The sequence below is a fragment of the Artibeus jamaicensis genome, unplaced genomic scaffold (genome assembly GCF_021234435.1).
Source record: "Artibeus jamaicensis isolate MK-2021 breed Jamaican fruit bat unplaced genomic scaffold, CSHL_Jam_final contig_559, whole genome shotgun sequence".
In the NCBI taxonomy this organism is placed as follows: Eukaryota; Metazoa; Chordata; class Mammalia; order Chiroptera; family Phyllostomidae; genus Artibeus; species Artibeus jamaicensis.
The window spans coordinates 9,007,140-9,022,593 of NW_026521887.1; the positions used below are offsets into that span (position 1 = coordinate 9,007,140).

Consider the following 15,454-nt stretch of genomic DNA (forward strand, 5'->3'; position numbering starts at 1 on the left):
TATATTTTATTTATATACAATACACATTTATACTTACAAATATGAAATAGTATAAGTGGAAGCTGAAGTGAGGACATGGACTGTTACTCTCACAGTGCTTGTCTTTCCTTTGACCAAGATAAAGATCATCTGCCTTGGTCTCCCTGACCTTTCCAATCTTTCTTCATTAGTCGACCCTCTAGACTACTTCTCCAGCCTACTCACATTTCTTTCCATGTTTTCATTTCTGTTCACATTACCCTTCAGCTTTATAATCATTGAAACATTCCTATTACCCACATTGCAAATTAAAATGCCTTAGTATTATATTTAGGGCTACCTTCTGATTCTAACTTGCCCAGCAACTGCTCTTTCCTAGATCTTTATACTGTCCACTTGAGCCATATCTGTGACTTCCTGCTCCTGCAGTGTATCTGGCAATTGCACATTGTTTACCCACAGGCCCTTTCCTTGCAACTCTCATGTATCAAGACCCCTCATTCATGAAGGTCATCTCCTATACCATCCCTTCCCCATCCACTCTGAAAAGTTCCTCACTTGCCCCTTTCCATCACAGAGAAAATAAATCTCTTACTTTTCTACTTATTTTATATGTATATATGAGTATATTGTATATAAATAAAATGTATATGTTATTTATATCATACTTCAAAGTAGTGATGAGTCAGAAACCTCCTGTTTCCATTTTTGTGCCCTCTGCATAATTTCTGACACACAGTAGATCTTCTATTCATGTTTAAATGATTGAACAGAATAGAGAATAAAGCACTCACTCATTTTTCTTAGTGTCCACTACATACAGAGATTTCTGACGATTTCTAACAAAGGTGTTATTACAGATGTAGCCTTGCAAGCACTAACTAAAATAATTAATATTTAACTAGAATTTATACTTTAAATTTGAAACATGTTGGTTGTGAAAGAACCCTTTTTTTATAGCTCTTTTGTGTAATTGCATCCTTTGTGTTGGAGGTCCAGATTGGGCTCAATGCACACACTGACGTTTACTAAAGACTTCCAAATTGCATGAAAAGTACATCAACCCTTAACATAACTTTAACTGCCAGTAATTTTATGGTATGATATTAGTGGAGAATATTTCAAATATTATAGCTGTCAGATTAATATTAAAACCCACTCAGCAGCCTGCAAGTTCCTGAGTCTCCTCAAAGTTCTGACAGTCTTTTTCTTTTTTACTTTGGGTGCCTGCAGGCTTGTATGGCTGCAGAAACTGTCCACTATGAAACCACAACAGGTTTTTCCAGGGGGAGTATAATATAAAGGGTTCGTATGAATATACATATATATACATATGTATATATAGATATGTACAAGATAGTCAATAAGTAACATATTTAAATTATATTTAAGAATGTGCACTAAAATTAACTAGTAAGATCAATTGTATGGGTTTAATGTAAAGATGCAGTCAATATTTTTTATCCTAGCTAATTTTTATAATAAAATGGTATATGTGATTAATTGTACATACTATACATATACATATGTAGTGTACACATGCATATACACGTTTATCTTTTTCTATTGTCTATTTCTTTATGTTGAGGTTAAGGAAAATCATCACACAGCACATGGACCACTAGAATGAATTATACAGAAACTTGATTTTTTTCGAATTTTGGAAAAGTTATCTGGGCTAAATTTATATAAAACATTTTCCAAAATAAAGAAGAAAGTCAATTTATTATCTTTTGAAAATGTAGGGTAATACCAGAGTTTTAAAAATATTTTTATACAAAGGTTATATCTAAGGACGTATAGAAAGAAAAACCCTACATATGTAAAGTGATATGTATCAATTCATTTTAAAAAGCATTTGAGGCCCTGGCTGGTATGGCTCAATGGACTGAGTGCTGGCCTGCAAACCAAAGAGTTGCTGGTTCTATTGTCACTCAGGACACATGCCTGGGTTGCAGACCAGGTCCCCAGTAGAGAGCGCATGAGAGGCACCCACGCATTTATGTTTCTCTCCCTCTCTTTCTCTCTCCCTTCCCCCTGTGTAAAAATAAAATAAATAAAATCTTTAAAAAAATAAATAAAAAGCATTTGTGATTTATAAGGATAGGCTATGAATAAGTTACTAGCATATATTTAATTGAGTCAGAATCTCCCTGTATGGAGTCCTGACGCCCTGGACAGTACCTAAGGACTTGGCGTAGCCTGAGCAGGTTCACCTGTTGGCTTTGGCTCTTATTAATGCCTGGCCACAGAAATGATTCTTAATGTTCTGAGTCTTAGTGTGTTTGCATGGAAATTAGACTGATTTGAGAATTAATGGTATAAAATATATGAGCTATTTTATATGCATGAAACAGATATACTGGTGAAATATTTTAATCTCACTATTATGTTTTCTAAATATTGTGATTGATTACATTTGACAATGTTAAATAATAACTTTGGACCATGTTTGCAGTGGGTTCACTCTTTGCTGCGCATCTGTGCCATCATCAGTGTCATTTCTGTCTGTATGAACACACCCATGACGTTCGAACACTATCCTCCTCTTCAGTATGTGACCTTTACTCTGGATACATTATTGATGTTTCTCTACACAGCAGAGATGATAGCAAAAATGCACATCCGGGGTATTGTCAAGGTAAGGCTTTCCATGTTATTGAAATTAAAAACCAAAATGCATTGAAAATCTAAATTGGTATAATATTAATTTCAGTAAAGTGAAACATCTATTTATTTTACCTACATCAAAGTATTTTAAAATAGGGTTTTACTCCAAAAATTTGTTTAAAAAAAACCCATGATGCTTAATATTTAAAAAGTGAAATAAGTTGTGTAGGGCACAAAGCCTTGGAATATCTGGGAAGGAGCTAGGTAGTCCAACCACCAGCTTTGTGAAGGATAGAGTAGAATCTATAATGTCACCTATAGTAATAAGATGGCATTATATGACCTTAAGCTAGGTCATCAACAGGGTGACCTAGCCCAAGATGAGGCACCTATTGATTTATAGAATGTTGAATAATGTTATGTTATAAATATTATAGACTGATAATATTCACCATGATATCATTAACCTGAAGTGTTTTGAAGGTATAAAGTGTAAAAAGAAAGAACTTGAGATGGAGAGAAATTCTAAGACAATAAAGAAAAGAATATACAGCTTGAAATTGCCACCAATGGGAAACAAAAAAAAAAAATAGGTAAATTAAAAAGAAAAGGAAGGAAATTTCTTTCATGGGATATCTCTTTCTTCCATCACATTAACCTTCATAGAGGGTTAGATGACACTGTCTCCTAAGTATTTCACATTGTGCAATTGGATGCCCCTGATGGAGGTTAAGAAAAGTGAGGTTCGAAGTTCATCTATAGATACATTTATTAATCACCCCAGTGCTGTTCTCAAAGGGTTTGTTACAGCCTGACTTTCCTTCTTTGATTTTATTCTCATAGTGCGCTTTAAATAAATAAATGCAAACAAGCCCAAAGTCCTTGGTTGGAAGTTTGTATCAGTTTCCTGGTTCTGTAGTAACAAATAACTATAACCCTGGTGGCTTAAAACAGTAGAAATGTATCAGTTCTGGAGTCCACAAATTCAGAACGAGGTGTCACTAGGCCTTGTTTGTTCTGAATGTTCTAGGAAAAAGCCCTTCCTTGTCCCTTCCAGCTATTGGTGGCTCCTGGCAATCCTTGGAATTCCTTAGTTTATCAGTGCATCACTCCGATCTCTGCTCTGTCTTCACGTGACCTTCTTCTCTTTGTATATCTGTGTCTTTTTTTCTTCTTTAAAGGGCACCAGTCTTTAGATTAAGGGTTCATCCCAATCTAGTGTAATCTCCATTTAACTAAGTACATATTTGTTTTCTTAGGCACACAGTGTAATTTTTTGAGATTTTTAATGAGTTTTTCTTTTCCTTTATCTTTATTTTATTGTTGTTCAAGTACAGTTGTCTCCACTTTCCCCCCACCACTCCCCCTGATTCTGCCCATCCCCACCTCCCACCCTCAATCCTACCCCCATTGGCTTTGTCTATGTGTTCTTTGTACATGTTCCTTGACAACTCTTCCCCATTTCCCCCCACTATCCCTTCCTCACTCGCCTCTGGTTACTGTCAGTTTGTTCTTTATTTCCATGTATCTGGTGAAATTTTGCTTGCTTGTTTGTTTTGTTAATTAGGTTCCACTTATAGGTGATATTTGTCTTTCACTGCCTAGCTTATTTCACTTAACATAATGCTCTCCAGTTCCATCCATTCTGTCGTGAAGGATAGGAGTTTCTTCTTCCTTTCTGCTGCATAGTGTAAATATACCAGTTTTTTTATCCACTTATTTACTGATGGGCACTTAGGTTGCTTCCAGAAGTTGGCTATTGTAAATTGTGCTGCTATGAACATTGGGGTGCATAAGCTCTTTTGAACTGGTGTTTCAGGGTTCTTAATGTATAATCCCAGCAGTGGAATTGCTGGGGTCGAAAGGTAGTTCCATTTTTAGTTTTCTGAAGAAATTCCATAATGTTTTCCACAGTGACTACACCACTCTTCATTCCCACCAAGAGTGCACCAGGGTCCCCTTTGCTCCACAACCTCACGAGTACTTGTTGTTTGTTAATTTGTTTATGATAGACATTCTCACTGGTGAGAAGTAGTATCTCATTGTGGTTTCAATTTGTACCTCTCTGTTGGCTAGTGATGCTGAGCATCCTTTTATATGTCTTTGGGCCCTCTGCATGTCCTCCTTGGAGAAGTGTCTGTTCCAGTCCTTTGTCCATTTTAGAATTTGATTGTTTGTCTTCCTGGAGTGGAGACATGTGAGTTCTTTATATATTTTGGAAGAATAATGCCTGAACAGATCAATAACAGCTGGAAAAATTGAAGCAGTAATCAAAAAACTCCCAACACACAAAAGCCCTAGACTGGATGGTTTCACAGGAGAATTACAAAATATTTAAAGAAGACCTAACCCTAATCCTTCACAGACTATTCCAAAATATCCAAGAAGAAGGAAGACTCCAAAACTCTTATTATGAAGCCAGCATGGTCCTGATCTCAAAACCAGATAAAGACACAACAAAGAAAGAAAACTATAAGCCAATATCACTGATGAACATAGATGCTAAAATCCTCCACAAAATATTGGCAAACCATACCCAGCAATACATTAAAAAGATCAGACACCATGACCAAGTGGGATTTATCCCAGGGATGCAAGGATGGTACAATATTTGCAAGTCAATAAACATAATACATCAGTAATTACATCTTGGAAAGACCTTGTTTCCAAATAAGGTTACATACTGAGTTTCTGAATGGACATTGAGTTTGGGAAGATACTATTAACCCCACTACACAATTGATTCCAACTAGGCACTTGTACAGCTGGCTGCTTGCAATTGTAAGTAGCTTTGAAAAAGGTTTTCCAAGCTTTTGGGGTGACTCTAGAATATTGGGATGGGTAATATACAAAAGAAGTTCAGTTCAGTATAATGATTTAACCTGAAAGGAATCATCAAAGTCCCAATCATCCTGATGCACTTACTAAGAAAACAATAAACTCAGAGACTCCCCCAAAAGGCAGTCATGAGTGCAGTAAGTGTGGGCCCCAGGAAATGCAGTGTGGCTATGTAATAGATAATCCACTGCAAAAAGTGTTGATACATGGAAGTAGCGAGCACCCACCATGCCTCAACCAATGGATTTCAGTGTGATTCCAAAATTGTCTGTTTTTCCACAAGTGGTAGACTGGTTATTCCAAGCATTAGTTTTAGATATATCTGGGTTTCAAAAATTTGTGTCTAAACCAGGTCACCTTGGGGGAAAGTTTGTCCTGTGAGAGTGTTAGAAATATCTTTTAGGTAACTGTTAAGTTTAACTTCCAGCACACCCTAATCATATTTTGAATTTTTTGATTCCCAGAGAACCCTGGATAACCCTGGCTTGTGTGTATATTGGTCATTCAGACATTGGCAATTTCTGAATATTCTGGGTGGAGCACTGTGGGTTTGAAATACCATGAGTTGACTTTTATGAGATTCTAACTTGAATGAAAAAGACATGACATTTTCTTAGAATAAAAATTTGTTTCTTAAGCTCTTTAATAAATTGATACTTGGATTTCACACCATGAAAATGACAGTAGGTGTTGCTTTAATTGTCATACTCAATGATAAAAAGAGCAGAGACAGACTTGATACATAAATTATATATTCATTCCAAGTGGGCAGAACAGTGAATGAACAGAGGTCTTAATAGTTTAAATATGAGAAGTGAAAGCAATTTTTTAAAAGAAAATACTTGATTTATGACCAAGTTGTTTTCAAAATGATGTAAATGAGCCATTTTATGTATTTTCCAATTTTCACCAATATTTGGATGAATTAGTAAAACCAATTTTTTAAAACTTTCAATCTGCAACCATTGAAAATTAACATTAGGTAAGATTGTTCTGTTGTTTATTCAGGTATTATTGGATTAAATACAAACGTAAAGCAGATTTTAATGGCATTGTTAATTTTGTCTTGAAGTAATCAGCACACCTTCATATTTCATTAAAACTGGTATTCAATGTTTAAATGCTAGCTGAGATTTAGGTCAAATGTGCTTAAATATAAGGTCCTGAGCCAACTCGAAATGTATCATTTCACTGAATTTTCACCATTGTGATCTTCTAAATAAAGTCATAATTTTATTGATATCATTTTTGTAACACATGCTTCTGTTGACATGCATGTTAACACAGATGAAAGAGTACGTTTGATGTGAGATTACATGTTTTTATTTATTTTATTTCTTGTTGATGTTCAAATACAGTTTTCTCCATTTTCCTACCACCACTCTCCTCCACCCTACCCACACTCACCTAATTTCTTTTCCCAGAAGTGGGATGGCTGGATCATTAAATATTTCTAATCCGAACTGTTAGGAAGCTCCATACTGTTTTCCAGCATGACTACACCAATTTTCATTCCCACCACCAGTGCACAAGGGTTCCTTTTTCTCTACATGCTTGCTACCACTTGCTATCTTTCATTCAACAGGTGTTATGTAATATCTCATTTTGTTTTTTATTTTATTTGCCTAATGATTGGTTAAGTTAAGCATATAGTCATACTCTTCATACTTATTTGCCTAATGATTTCATTTAATAATGATTTTATTTGCCTAACGATTGTTGAAGTTAAGCATATATTCATAGTTGTTGGCCATTTGTGTGTCTTCTTTGAGAAATTTATTCAGGTCTCCTGGCCTTTTAAAATTGGATTATTTATCAATTGACTTTTTTATATTGAGTTATATTGTACATGTATATCAAATTATCAAGTTGTGCACCTTAAATATGTACAGTTTTAATTGTCAGTTATATAATAAAGCTGGAAAAAACTTAAAGTTTTAATCAGACTCAATTTTAGCAAAAAAAATCATCTGTCACAGGCAATGTAAACATTACTGGTTTTGTATCTTTCTATTTGTAAATTTGTTTTGGTTGTACAATTGCATGAGAAATATGTACATGGGTACATATTTAAGTTACAACATAATAAAATACATTATCCCACATAGGGGATCTGTGATAATTTTTTAGACAGTCTCATGTTACTCAACATTGAGTTACTATGCTTTTATCAATTAAACTTAATCTAATTTTAAACCTTTATTTAACACCCATCTGCTAAAAAACATTTTGGAGATATTTTCATGCTTTTATACAATCATTTATTTGCCGGCAGCACTGAATTTTTACCTCACTCAACTTTTTAGACTTTTTACCCAGAATAATTTGCAAATATGTACTGCGTTTGTTCACTTATATGACTCATATAGTTTTTCACACTTTTGGAGGTATTATGTATACATAGGTGTACCTTATTCTATTTTAAGCATGAGGTTACTCTTAATATGTTTCACTTTGTGTGGAACAGAGCTGTATATTTTAGCTGTTCAAATAGCTATTCCATACAGGGGTGGACAAAGGTAGGTTTACAGTTGTTCATATAAAAAATAATACAATAATTAATAAGTAATAATAATAGGATAAACTGTCTTGTGTGTTCAAAACTGTAAACCTATTTTTAGCCTTCCATGCACACTAATTTTTAACTGAAATATTACTGAGGAACCATCATATTTAGTTATTTAGAACATAACTCCACTATGTTACATGTCTTCTGTATGGAAGAGTATGTATGAATCGATGTATACTCATAGCAAAGATTTGGGGGATGTTGGATCATTATTTTTGGAAGAATTTTTTCCATGCATAAAACTAGATTAGTACATAATAAAATACTTATAGAACCAAACCTGTGTATTGTTGCCTAACCAGCATGTACAACTTTTCAACATTATAAACTAGCTTGATATGGCAATGTTATAGTACATATAAAATTCATACCTAATACTTAGAGTAAAGCAATCTGATAATACCTAGTTTACAATCCTAGTTATCTGCAACAAACCAAACCCAGAAGCTTTATTATTTAAAACAAAAGTACCAAAGCTGTGGCTTTCTAGTATTGTCCACTAATTTTATTGAGCTAGTGATTTGCTTTATATATTAAACTATAAATTCAAATTTTAGATATTAAAAATTTAATATATGTAGTATGATACAGATATAAAAGAGAGTTATATTTTTAAACCCAACTACAATTCCCAGTCATTCAGTAAACATTAATTGAGGACTTAAATGATATCATAACTGCCCAAAGAGAAGAGACAGAACAAAGCAGAACTCCTATCTTGAGAGAATGCCTGGCCCACTTTGTGGAACTCGCTTGTAAAGCACATGCAGGCACTTCTAATTTTCTGTATCCAATTTATTTCTGAAAATATCTTAGATAGTATATGTTCAGAAAACAGGAGCCCATATTCCATTATTTTAAATAGGAAAACCGATCCATTATACCAACCCCAACCCATATCTCCAAATATCACTAAATCACTCTCTCACATAACTACCCACCTGCTTATTTCTATGTAATAGGCAGCACTTAAACACCCACCCATGGTTCAATTATTTGTACTTATTGAATTCAGTAGTGGATGTTTTGTATGCACCATACCAAAATAGCAGTATGTGCTCTTATATAAATAAGCAGAGAAATAATAAGTTAAAGTACTATCTACTGTGAGGCATCACTTTACAGGTCCTTAAGAAAGAAAAATGCTGCTAACTATACTTTGATTGTAAGAAGTCAGATTGTAATTAACTCCAATAATAAGATACATTTCAATTCAGAAGTGTTAAATTGTGTTTTGGGGGTGGAAGAGTACATCTTAAAATCCATGAAATATGAGCAAACTGACTGGGGTTGATAGATTTAACCTTTGGATCCCATGAAAGGCTTATATAACAAGGGGAAAATAAGGAAGAAGAAAGTATTGATTCACTTAACACTTTCCACTATTAAGCAAATAAACAATGCCAGACAATATTTAGCACAAAACAGCAACAGAGCATTTGACACACTACACCCTTTTGCAGTAGTCATGGACAACTTAAATATTTCTTCTGGCATACATGCAACTTCATTATGGTGGCTCTAGTCACCTAGTGATTTAGGGCAAATATTTCTGCAAATGTTAATAGTGATTAGTTGAATAGTGAGAATTCAGATAATAAAAGATAAAATCTTTAGTGTTTTGTGAAAATGCTATAATGGTGGGTAAATGGAAACAGAGAGGAAGCACAAAAAATAACAAAAAATTCTGCTTGAGAATATTATAAAAGTCTGGAAGAAAGAAGAATGTGAATGTCTTGAAAGATGAGTAAATGTAGTCAATGACAACATGGGCAATGAGGCATGGAAGTAAAGGATTTCACAGAAGGAGAAAAGGAGTACTCTGCTGAGACACAAAGGTGTGGAATAGCTTAGTGCTTTGGCGACCTCTAAGTAGTCAAGGAGCAGATGAGAAGTTCACTGAGAAGCAGCTGGAGAGGACTCTGTGAAGGTGGGCCCAGAGGAATATGTGCACATGGAGAGCCTTGCATGCCCTGCAAAGAGCTCAGACTTTATTCCATGGTCAGTAAAGATGCACGGGGGATTCAAATCTGAAAGTGGAAAGATCTGATTTGTATTTGAGAAGCTTACTCTGGAGGTAACATAAGAGAAAAATTGAAGCAGAAAGTCCTTCTGTCAAGAAATGTCTTTAAAATTTTTGTTAGAATATTGTATTTAAGGATTTCACAAATTTTATAATCTTTTCCAAGCTTGAAGTTAGCTTTCAATTAATCCCCACTCTTTAATAATTTGTTTCTAATTGTCTCTTTCACTAATTTCTGCTCTGAAAGGCATTTAGCTCCCCAAATCCCTTAAAGAGGCAAAAATAAAGCATTTCAGAGATAAAAGTTTGTGATGTTGCAGAGCATCCAATGTATATTGCAGACTGCGAATTCTTCAAACGACTCTCAGTTGTCTACTTTCCATCGGGCAAGAGACCCTAGGTAAAAGAAACATGCATCCTCTGAGTACTGTTGAAATAATAAATAATAATGCTAAGACGCAGTGACAGATGGACCCTGGGAACTTCGAGTCATAAATCATGGGCTCATGAAACTACAGCAATGCATATCATTTAATAAACTGTAAACTATATCCCTATAAATGTCTTTAGATGAATGTGTTTGTTTCTCTGCTCGTTAAATACTTGCATGGCAATTTAAGTAACTCTCTTATACTGTGTAATTGGCAGCTTCAGAGTCTTTGCCTTTATGAAAATTGACAGGCAGCACTAGCATAGCTCATCTCCCCAGACACTAGCATGCTGATTTTTGCCTATAAGTCAGGCAGACCCATCTCTCTGCCCTCCATTTCTTGTTGATACAACAAACAAATTACAAACTTCCTTTCATGTTTGAGGTATTAAAACTTTTCAAGTACCACTGGGCATTCCTGTGTGTTATTCAGATTGCATATTTTGGAAGCAGGTAGAAAGGACAATTTATTATTGGCCAAAATTATAACTCAGGTATATACAGTAGGATTTTAAAACAATCTGGACATAGTTATAAACAGAATCATAGTAACCTTTAACCAGTTATGATTAAGAGTACTTAACCGTGTAAATTGAAAAAGAGACAATTTGCTGAATATGTCAGACACAAAATGCAATATGACATTTTATTTCATACTGCCAGATTTAAAAGTTTGTATTCTATTTAGCAAAAAGCTTTTTTAGTGTTATGGAGCCTTAGTGAGTATATATAATTTTTAATATGATATCAGTTTCAAATCATATCTACCATTACCATATAATTATATAAAACTTGACATGATTTCTATTTGCTTGACAGTAACCCTTGTTTATTCAAACTATAGTAACTCATGAGATGTTCAAAAGTTATCTCATAATTTTATATGTGATATTTCACGATTACATAGGAAAAGAGGTTTAACTTTAAGATACTACCTTGAAAGGTAGTATGAGCATCTTTCTCTTTTTGCCAGAAGTCAAAGAATCATTTCTTTTGTGGAACAATACCAGGAATTTCAGTGTTTGGATAGATGAATGGATCCCTTCATAAAGCATATGACTTGACTTCTGACTGTATGCATTGTAATCCACAGGACCTGTCTGAGACATGGTTCAAGTGGTTATCTAATAACTCATTTAATATCTGCTTTTATGTCACACACTGCGGTAGGTGGTGGGAATGCCTCCTGAAATGATCTACTTTAAAGTCTCAAGGTGCTACTAATCTTCAGAACAGATTGTAACATTGACAATGAGATATAGTTGTTTTTTAATGCAACATCAAAAGATTACATGTGATAAACCGAAGGGCCTAAAATATAAATATAAATTAATTAAGCCACCAAATGGGGATTACAAAGGACTGTTCTGTAAATTACACAATAATGGTATATTACATATACACATGAGCTGAGTTTGCAGTTGTTGCATGATGTGTGTGAATTGAAACATTGATCATAGTAGGCTGAGGTCAGATCAGAGTATAGAGGAAAAAAATTGTCACAGATGTAGGAGAATTTTTCAGGAAGACGAACAATGAGCACTAAAGAACAAAAAGTTATTTAAAAAGATGGGGAAAATCTGAGTTGTATTGGTCTTTGTATTGAATGACTTGAGAACATGAACCCCCAAATAATATACAAGATGTATGCTCAGTGGATTATTTCACGTATTTTACTAGAAAAGTAAAAAGAAGCCAATTCTGTCTGACCATTACATACTACCCACCATGTGGTGGTCTTACTGGCTTCGCTACAGGTGAATGCAAGTATGAATATCTGGAAAGTCTAAAGCAGAAAGCACTCTGAACAAAGCAATTAAAATTACTTCCTAGCTCAAAAATTCTTCTTATGTTGGGCAGCAGAACTATTGTTTAGCCAGTTTTTAAAATATAAGGTTATTTGAAAATAGAAGGCACTGGCATGCTTTTGTTTTATTCAGAATTGCCATCGTGGTTTCTAAAATGTTTTAAAATAATCCATCTTTTTATATTGTTCAAAATACACTTTAGGTCCATTTTGTAACATTGATTTCCTTAGCAAACAGATTTGTATAGTAAATAAGAAGCAAAAATTCAGCCAACTATGTTGTCATTGATTGTTTTACATGCTGAATTTGTTAGGCCCAAATTTTTCAAATTTGATTTTATTTGTGCCAACTAACAAAATGATTTTTGCAATATCTAAACTGTGTACCTTTTAAATAATTAAATTTTGAAAATCCATTTTTAAGAATATAGCACATGAACATTAATCAAAAGAGAAAAATGTGGATGTACTGTGAAAACTATGTCTCTCTTGACCACTTTCATTCCCCTCCTAAGAAAATATCACTGTTTTTCCTCACTTTTTACACTTTATTTTATTTTTTTAAGAGTCGAGCTTTAAAAAAATATTTTATTTATTTATTTTAGAGAGGAGGAGGGAGGGAGAAAGAGAAGAAGAGAAACATCAATGTGCAGTTGCCTCTCATGTGTCCCTTGTTGGGGACCTGGCCTGCAACGGAGGCATGTGCCCTGACTGGCAATCAAACTGGTGACCCTTTGATTTACAGGCCAGTGCTCAAGCCACTGAGCCACACCAGCCAGGGCACACTTTTTACATTTTAAATAATCCTCAATCTAATGGAAGTTTCCATTCTCTCTATTTTATTAAATGTAATCCAGTACTAAAGCAGATTATGAGCAATAAAAGAGGTTAATTGCAGTGAGACTCATATAACATTTTCAATGACAAAAAAGAAATAAAGGAATAATACCTTTGAGGAAGAAAATACCATATAAACTTATTTTGTTTGGGTACCTGTGTTCACAATGGTCTATAATTATTATTATTTTTCCTTCCTAAGATTTACTTTTATTTGTTCCTATTTTAAAACAGTTTTCTGCTGAGTCCCATAAAATTTTGTGTGGTTTTTTTGTTGTTGTTTTTTGATTGCTCTGTATTTTTAAAGAATTTTTATGAGTTTATTTGAGCCAAACTGCAACAATTGCCAGGAAACAAAAATCTCAAGGGGTTGAGAAAATGCTTCAGAAAATGACAATTTTACCACTTATTTTACACATCAGAACCAAAGGGGAAGACATAAGGAGGGTACATGAAATCCATTGGTGATCGATTAGGGAGGCAGGGAGAAGCGAAGCAGGGAAATCTCTGGGGCTAAACTGAGAGTAAAAGGAGGAGACACATACTTCTTTTCCATAGGTAGGTATAGGATAGATACTATCCTATAGATAGATAGCTAACATTTACAAACAATCACAACTGTGCCTAGTTCTTTTTTTAAATATTTTATTTCTTTATTTTCAGAGAGAGGGGAAGGGAAGGAGAGAGGGAGAGAAATATCAATGTGTGGCTGCCTCTCATGTGTTCCCCACTGGAAACTGGCCTGCAACCTAGGCATGTGCCCTGACTGGGAGTCCAAACGAACCCTTTGCTTCACAGGCCCGCACTCAATCCACTGAGCTACACCAGTCAGGGCTGCCTAGTTCTTAAAATAAAGATGAAATGGTATTTCTCTCTCTCTTTTTGCCTAACATACAAGTAAAGAACGTATCGTTTAATAAAAGTCAATTTGAAAATATACACTTTTATTTTTCTATGTAACACTTATCAACATTTACTGTGTATTTCACATTTTTAAAAGTTAACTGTGAATGTAAGTTACAGTAGGACAAGAGTATTTGTTTTGTTCACTCTGGTATCACTGCCGCCTTAAACACTGCCCCCCTAGTTCATAGATATGTTCTGTATATGGAGTGAATGGAAGAATAAACAAAATTTTTAATTGTTTTATTTTTTAAGCAAACCAAGGGAATATTCAAGGCACAACTTTAATTTGTATTCCATTATTTTTTGGATATTAATCAAAATTAGGCTCAGATAAAATTATATCCAGTTTATAATTAATTTATATTTTCAGTTAATTGTGTAATATGCAAGGCAAATATGATGCTTGTGGGAAAGGATGTCTTGTGAAGGTCTGAAGACAACTATAATCTTTAATTATTTTGTCTGTATTTAATATGTGTGCATGTGTATGCATAACCAGTAAATCCTGAGATGTCGATTTTCTCTTTATCAGATTTAAAATATCACATAATGATCATAGCAGGTAATTTAATAGTGTTATTGTGCTCATTATACAAGTCCCAAGTCTCTGATTTTGCTGTCATGTCTGTTTTGTGTCTTCATAATACATAACACATTTGGCTGATTCTCTTGGCACCAAAATAATTATCTGTTCATTCATTTGGGAACTGGCATTGTTTTCTCTAAAATTTCCATTGAATTAATCTTCTTATCTCATCACCATGTTTTAGTTTTATTATAAGTTATTTTGCCTTTATATTAGCTGATTGTGTGAATATGTTTTTCTACATAAAATTAGTATGTGTGTATGTTTCACTAGTCATTATGCATCCTCTTATATAAAGTAGGTGCTTAACCAGTGTTCACTAAGTTGAGTTTATACTTCATATCTGGGTCAGTTAGCTTTCATTTGTGATTAATCATACCATTAGTTTTACAAACAACAATATTTCTGGAAACTTCTCAAGGGAACTTGGATTAACCTATTTGTTACTAAGGATAGAAGGTTCTAAAAATTATTTTCCTAAATATTCTAAAATATATTTTACTATTTATTGAAAATCTTGGTCCTATGTTTCCATTTTTATCTCAAATATGGGTTCAGTCAGAGCAGTGTTGATAGATGTGACCAAATTCAGAATAGAGTTTCATGGATTATTAAAGAAATTGTGACTTAATAGGGTCGTCCTAGGAAAGCAAAGGCTTTTCTATTTAAGGTTTTCAATTCTATTCATGGGGTTTTCTGTTTTATTATTCTAAACGAAAGTTTTTCTAAAATGTTTATTTTATAATATGCAATCTAAGTAGATTGCATATCACTACTACAAAAGTAGTAAAGTAGATTCACTACTACATAAAAAGAAAGTAGGCCCTGGCTGGTGTGGCTCAGTTGGTTGGAGCATTTTCTTCTAACTG

At 34.0% G+C, this 15,454-nt stretch overlaps 1 protein-coding gene across 2 annotated transcripts in view; it reads left to right on the plus strand.

Moving 5' to 3' along the window:
• The window catches only part of NALCN (sodium leak channel, non-selective), a 416,515-nt gene that overhangs the window by 31,404 nt on the left and 369,657 nt on the right, over positions 1 to 15,454 (plus strand). For both annotated transcript variants that reach the window (XM_037142536.2, XM_053670341.1), the window contains exon 3: positions 2,438 to 2,620. In XM_037142536.2, the coding sequence (XP_036998431.2) occupies positions 2,438 to 2,620 (183 nt within the window). The remainder of the gene's footprint in view (positions 1 to 2,437; positions 2,621 to 15,454) is intronic.